General features: G+C 36.6%; 1 protein-coding gene across 1 annotated transcript in view; it reads left to right on the top strand.

Moving 5' to 3' along the window:
- Window positions 1-6,479, top strand: part of LOC119579709 — a 36,029-nt gene extending 29,550 nt beyond the window's left edge. The window contains exons 22-25 of the mRNA XM_037927614.1: window positions 51-189; window positions 1,455-2,925; window positions 3,267-3,457; window positions 3,681-6,479. Of these exons, the coding sequence (XP_037783542.1) occupies window positions 51-189; window positions 1,455-2,925; window positions 3,267-3,457; window positions 3,681-4,368 (2,489 nt within the window). The 3' untranslated portion in view covers window positions 4,369-6,479. The remainder of the gene's footprint in view (window positions 1-50; window positions 190-1,454; window positions 2,926-3,266; window positions 3,458-3,680) is intronic.
- Window positions 6,480-7,500: the final 1,021 nt, after the last annotated feature.

The following is a 7,500-nucleotide window of genomic DNA, read 5'->3' on the forward strand; positions in this document are numbered from 1 at the left end:
AAGCCACTGATTTTGAACCCTTCCATCCCTCCCACCTGCCCCCTACCTAGGTGAGGGTTCCTCTCAGCAAGGTGTTGTGCTGCACGACTCTGGTAGTGAACGCGGACGATTCGTCTGTGATACTTGTGGGTCTGAATGCCGCTCAGCTGCAGGACTGAAGAGTCACACCACAGCCATGCACCAGGCCAGGTCTGCTGTTTGATTTATGTTTAGTCTAGACAATAGAATGGTACAGATATGTAGTGTAGCCATTACAATAATTTTCAAGGAAATTTTTATTGTATTAATTGCATAAGAAGAGTAGCTCCCCTATTTTATATTTGTTGCTCATCTTTTACAGTCCTCTTTTTAAAGATGATTAAAACATCAAAGAGGATCTAGTTCTGTTATGCATAGTACTTCTGCTTATTGCTTCTTACATGTAATATTAATCTTGGCATTGTTTTTAAGCACTCTGAATATCTTTGTTTTTGTTTGTCTTATATTTATATTTTTCTTTACAAATTCTTTACACCTTAATACAATCACCTTTCACATATCTTCCTACTAAGATTCGTTTCATGGTAAAAAATATGAAGGTATGTATGTCCAGGCAAATATTTTAATAGGGTGAAGAAAGAAATGTATATGTCATGTTGGCAATATTTTGTGTGTGGAAATTATTATTAAAAATTATTGAGAATTCATTCTCCATAAAAGAATAAGTCAGCATCTTATATTTTACATAATACCTTTTTACATATTTCAAATAGAAAAGGTTATGCCCATAGTTTTGAAAGCACAAAGGCACAACTATGAGAACATAAGAACAAAGGAACTTGATGTTGACTAGTGTTTTTTGTACATACCATGGCAATGGTGGGCTTTAGTTTAGAATGGCACCAATCCATGCCAAAACACCTTGAGTTAAAAAGGAAAGAAGAAGAAAAAGTTATTGTAAAGTATAAATTGTGGATTTTGGTGTTCATATATATTTTTCTTGTAACTGTTCCAAAGTTTTTTTTTTGTAAATATATGTCTTTACTAAGGGTCTGCTTTATGTGTTGTTTTTTGTCATGTACTGCATGCATTTTTAGTATTATAGATTTGCATAAAATGGAATTTTTGGAATAACTAATGCATTTTCTACTTAGAGTGAGTAAATGAGTGAGTGTGTGAGTGAGTGAGTGAATGTGTTTGTTTGTTTGTGTGCTTGTGTACCTGTGCCTGCTTGTATACATGCACATTTGTTAGTGTGTTTGTGTATGTTTGAGTGAGTGAGTGTAATATGTTATGTTACAAAGACAGTAAGTTGGTTCATATCAGAAAGAACCAAGTTACTGTAGTCAGTAAATGTCTTGTAAACTGACATTTGTACATGGTATCATGATTATTCTAATATCATACTATCAGTTACCTTATTTATAGTATTTTTATTTATTTATTAACTAATATCCTTTTTTTCTTTTTTTCAGGTTCAAGTGCCATTACTGTCCCTTTGCCAGCAACACTGAAGATGCAGTAAAGCAGCATTGCACTGTCAAACATCCAAAGTTACAGAGTGAAGTGATTGATGTTTCACAGCGTTTAAGGCCTCAGAAGACTGAGGACACTGATCCTGCTGAAGTAGATAATGCTGTTAAAGAAGATTCCTCAGGTTGTATCCTCCCAATAAAGGAGGAAGAAAAGGGAGATACATCAGATGAGAAGATTAATACTAAAGAGTCAGAGTCCTTAGAAGTTGTTACAGACAAGGGCGATAAACCTACTGAAGAAAAGGGGAAAACTGAGGGGGGAGATACTCCTGAGGTAACAAAGACTCATAAGTGTCCATTCTGTCCATTTGTAAGCAACACCACATCAGGCCTGGGCCACCATAAACGCACGAAACATGCTGATAGAAGACTCTTTATGTGTCTTCATTGCAATGCCCGTTTCAACAACTCCTTTGATGTTGTACGTCATAATAAATGGAAGCACTCACACCTTAAACCTCAGTTTACTCACCTCCAGGAAGAGCATGCAGGTAGTGAGACTCCTAAAACAGAGGGGGATGCTACAAGTGCAGACAGTAGTGACAGTTCATTAACAACAGTCATAAAAGACCCCACATCATCTGCAAGTGGTGGGAGCTCACCACAGTGGCCACCTGGCCCCAAGTCAAAGAAGGGTAAAGCCAAAAAATCATTCCCAAATGCAAAGTTGTTGTTAAAAGTTCCTGCAGGAAAACCTGCAGCAGAAGCAAAGGTGGATAGTATTCAACCAGTTTCAGTAGTCAGTAATAGTGAGCCGCAGGTGACATACTCCTGTTGTCATTGCAACCAGCAGTCTAATAAAATTGCAATGGAAGAGCACATGAAAAAGCAACACAGGGATCTTCCATATCAAGTTCGAAGGGAGGAGGGAGACAAAGTCTTCACGGAAGTTCATGTTTACAAATGCATTCATTGTGTTGTAGAAAGCATATCCCTAGCACAAGCAATGGATCACTGGATTCAGAATCATGCTTTGCTTGATTTTAAATTCCAAATGGTCTTGAGGCATTGTGGAGAAGTGTCAAACCAGGTTGTTACGAGTACGACTGAAGACCCTCCACAGACCCCCTTGGTTGATGAGGTAAAAGATTCTGTTACACCTGAAGCTGACACCAGCTCAAGTTCTGCTGCTGGGTCCAGTGCCATCATCAGCAGTAGCTCAGAGGAACAAAGTAGCAAAGCATTGAAACCTCTGAAAATAGCCAAGAGAAGAACAAGTGGCAAAGAAACAAAGTCTCCTATGCAGTATAACCTTGACAGTGAGGATGAACAGATTGAAGCATCAGAAAGTGTTGATGAGCCACTGGTTCAGACCAGCTCTGAGTTAGATGAGGATAGTTTTGTTTTCAAGTGTGGACTGTGCAAGAAAAGTAGTGCTAAATTGGAGGAATTGGAAGCTCACTTCAGTAAAGTAAGTGATTATGTGTTTCTGTTCATCACTATTTTCTTTCATTCAAATGTTAAGCAATCAGTGTTCCAGCCATTATCTTTTTTTTTTGCATTTTTTTCTTTCCTGCTTCTAATAGAAATAGAGTTTTTTAAAGGGTGATATATATATATTAATTATTGTTTCATTCCTCTGTTTGTTTTTGCCATGTCAACTACTACTTCCCTCTTCTTAGAATTACTGAATTTCCAGACAGACTGGACAAACTACATATAGTAATGTGTATATTTAGACTGATATATGAAAATATACATTCCAGCGAATATTGAGTGGAAATCATGTATTTACAAATTTTATCATTTCAGATCCACACTGATAGGGAACTAAAATATAAGAAAATGCGTAAAGAGGCATTTGAACAGATTTACAGAGCTGAATATGAGTGTGGCCACTGTGGGGAAAGGGGACGCCACATTGTGTTGAAACGACACCACAAAACAGCTCATCTGAATCTGCCTTTTAAAGTTGTGCGGGTTAACCAAAATATATACTACAGGTCTGTGGATTTACTTTTGTCATTCTGGAGTAATTGCTTATACATATTGTTGCACAACTGGGGTTATGCATATTTCAGTTACTAGCTTTGTTTCTTAAATTAACTTGATAGAAGAACTGTATATGCTAATTATTAATTATTTCTTATATATTGATTACAAGCATTGATATCTAGAATTTTTATTAGTATACAAAGTTATTCAATTACTATTTTTTATCTGTAGGTGTGATGTATGTTGCCATGTTGTCAAGAACTTGCAGTCAATGCGGTATCACATTCGACGTCATCATCCTGAAGCAGATGAGTTTACATTTTCCAAGTTGACTTTAGGATCCCCAGTGAGGCCTCCAATGAAGCAGCCATTTAAGTGCAATTATTGTGGTGATGTAGGAGAAACTCTTCAGGAAATGCGCACTCACCATGCATTCCTTCATTCACATCTTGAGTGCAGCATCACAAACTTAATGGATGAGGCTTTGTCATCTGTTCACAGTCCCACACCTAGTCATAGCTCAAATGAAGTGAAAAATCCGCCTCTAGTTCCTCTCCCAGTGATATCGAAGTGCAGCACCCCTCAGGTGACAGACATTAGTAGTCCAGCTGCAGATATCAAATCTCCAGTCATCCCAGAAATGAAAAATACAGCTAGGAAGTCAATAACAACTCTGAAAAAGCGACATGTTGCTATGAAATCAACATCAAAATCACAACCAAGAGCATCAACAAGCAGCAGTAGTGATGATGAAGGACAAAGTTGGTATGGTATTCCTCAGCCATCAATACAGATGGAAAATCTATATGCATTTGTGAACCTTGGGGCAGGAGTTCCAGTGAGGCTTACTGTGCAGCGTTTGGGAAAGTTACTGGACTTGCAACCCAAAGTTGTGATTTATGAAGATCAGTTGCAGTAAAAGAATATATAAACACATAATATTTTTTTAAAACAAGAGTGACAGTGTTTATCCTTTGATCTGTATCATCTAAGAAAAAGCACATCTAAAACATCAAAAATATATTGTTTCTTCAAATTGGCAATTATATAATTAAATACAATGATAGGAAATACATTTTGATTTCTAATACATGTAACTGTATTGACCCAAACATGGAAAATTAAGATGGCATTTGAATTCTGTAAAAAGTGTAACATAATTAATGATAGGTCCATTGATTTCATACAAGACTGAAGTTTGATGGTATAAGAATTTTGTTGAGAAAGTAAAATTAAGTTATCTGTTAAGGTAATTATCAGATTTATATTCACATAGATTTTCCAGAAACTTTTTTGGTATTTACATGATTCAGTAGATAGAGAGGAATGTTGTCACTTAAGAAGTACAATAAAGCGTGTATTTATGATATCCTGTACGTAATTCCACAAGCAAGTTATTTGATGGCATGAAATTAGTAATTGCATATAATTTGTGCTGAAAACAAATAACCTAGTCTTCCTCTGAATTACAAGAAAATTTTGTTTCTGTGATAATGGCTTCTATTTTCTGTTTGTAATGTCACATAGTTTCCAGAATGGGATATGAATATATGATCACTTCAAGGTGACATTGCACAGAATTGTTAAAAAGGCTGTAATTAGCCATGATAAATACATATATTTTTTATTGTTATTATTATTTTACCCCCAATTATGAATATCTGCTGCAAATGCAGGATTAGTTTATTTGGTCAGGAGCCTGGTACAGCAAATTTGAATAAAACTATACAGCTTGGAGTTTTCTGATAAAGTAGACTTACATTTGGAGGTTTACTTTTGGTGGATGTAGTAATTTTCTCTCAAATATTATCATATACCTGTGCTCTCTCTCTCTCTCTCTCTCTCTCTCTCTCTCTCTCTCTCTCTCTCTCTCTCTCTCTCTCTCTCTCTCTCTCTCTCTCTCTCTCTCACACACACACACACACACACACACACACACACACACACACACACACACACACACACACACACACACACACACACACACACACACACACACACACACACACACACACACACATTTATCTTAAGATTGCTGCCCATAAGATTTGTCCGGGAATTGGTGGCCAGCAAGGCTTTAGCTTGTGACGACCGGTTTATAAGGTCTACCATGTAGGTAGGTCAGAATGTGTTTGTGTTACCTCAGTATGAGTTGACCAACATTCTTAAATCTCTGGCATATATGTACTAAAATGTGGAGGTACAAACGTTTTTTAAAATTTCATTTGAAGTTCCTAGTTGATTTAAATAATCCAGTATTTTTGTAGATATAAGTTGGGAATGTGAGTATTCTTTTTGTCATACTAAAACTGTTCTAAGTTATTTGAATTCTGCAACTGAAGCTTTTTTTTATCAGATTTAAAAAGCTCATATACCTCATTCCATAATACATATATTGTTTTGTATGCTAAATAATGCCCGAGTGTTATATTGTTTAATAAGTCTTGTTAGTTGAGTGTGGTTATGTTGTGTAAATGAGATTTTTTCCTGATTTTTTCATGTGTTATAACTTAAAAGTACTTTAGTAATGGATGAATATAAGAATTGAAGTAAATCCCTTGAGATTACTGCTCTCTGAAAGGTGCCTATCAGCTGTACTATTAGTGTAATTAGTATTATTTTAGCATTAGGGCACCTGAGCCTCGGAATCTCATGTCACTGCTTCTACATTCTGGAGTGTCATGATTAAGCAAAGTGAGTTTGGTGGTGCAGACCTGTAGGTGTGAGATTCAAGAGGTTCAGTGCATTGATTTGTAAAATAGAGAACCACTGGAATTCAAACTACTGCTCATGTTGTACATGTAAATAAATGAGTTTTGTGTAGATGGCTACACACAAATATTTACTGTGACACCCGTGAAGCAAGTGCAACATTTGTCCTTTTTTTCATGATACGAAAATCATTCCACTTCGTACCTTTATCCATACTCACCAATGGCAGGATTGTGCCATTCTTTGTAGGCTGTTTATTCACATTAACTATTTGTGTTTTTTGTATATAAAATAAAATTATTTTAGTTGAACTTGTCACCCATCGTAATTATTAGTGCCCTACATAAGTCATGTAATTAACTGTCAAGGATACAGGAAAGGAAACCCATATTAAATTTCCTGGTGTCGGGAACTGAACCGTGACACGTACTTGCACTTCTTGGTGCGCCTTTTTGTAATATATGAATGGCACATTTTTTTCGAGACAAAAATGCAATCTCCAGAAGTTGCATACAAATCGCCTAGTCAAGATTTCACAAAAAAATAGTACATGGTTATCAATGCGACTGTGAAGTGACATGGAAGATAGTAAACTGAACCAATTTCCAACTCCTCTTACGGCTTAAGTTCGTGCTTGGTTGCTTACAGTACCATGCAAAACTAATTATTTCAGCATCCCACAGCAGAAATAAATGCAAAGCTGGTCTGCTATCTGGAAAACACGTGACACTGGATGACGAATTCGGAAGACAGAGGATCCTGCGTAATATTTAACTTGGACTTAAAGGTGCTGTGCAGAACCAAACTGCAGAAGAATGTTATGGGTAAATAGATGTATGTAATTTTCTTCTTTCTTATGCGAACAAATATAGCAAGTCACGGCTGCACTTTTTTATAGGTGAAACTATTTTTTTTGTGATAGGAGAATTTGCCGTTGTCTGCCCTCACATTGATGTGTTGATAGAAAACGCATATTACGTCAGACCAACACAGTATACAATAGCTCACACCAGACACCTACAACAAATATTAAACATAAACATAACCGTTTTTTGCTACCCTTAATACATGTCAACGGAAACTTATGGGTGATCAGCTGAAAATTGTTGCTTACATATTTGTATATATAAATTATTTGTACGTATATGTAAGTAATATATATTATGTATGTTTATATGCACACACACGTGAGCGCACATATACCGACAAGCACGCACGCACGAATTTTCCTTCCCACACCACGCACCCCTCCACCAAGGCTTATAACCCAGCCCTCCACTGTCCAAGGGGCGTCTTTCAGCGTTTTCTGGGGGGTGGGGAGCGAGCGAAATAGGAAAAA

The sequence above is a fragment of the Penaeus monodon genome, chromosome 12, assembly GCF_015228065.2.
Source record: "Penaeus monodon isolate SGIC_2016 chromosome 12, NSTDA_Pmon_1, whole genome shotgun sequence".
NCBI classification, from domain to species: Eukaryota; Metazoa; Arthropoda; class Malacostraca; order Decapoda; family Penaeidae; genus Penaeus; species Penaeus monodon.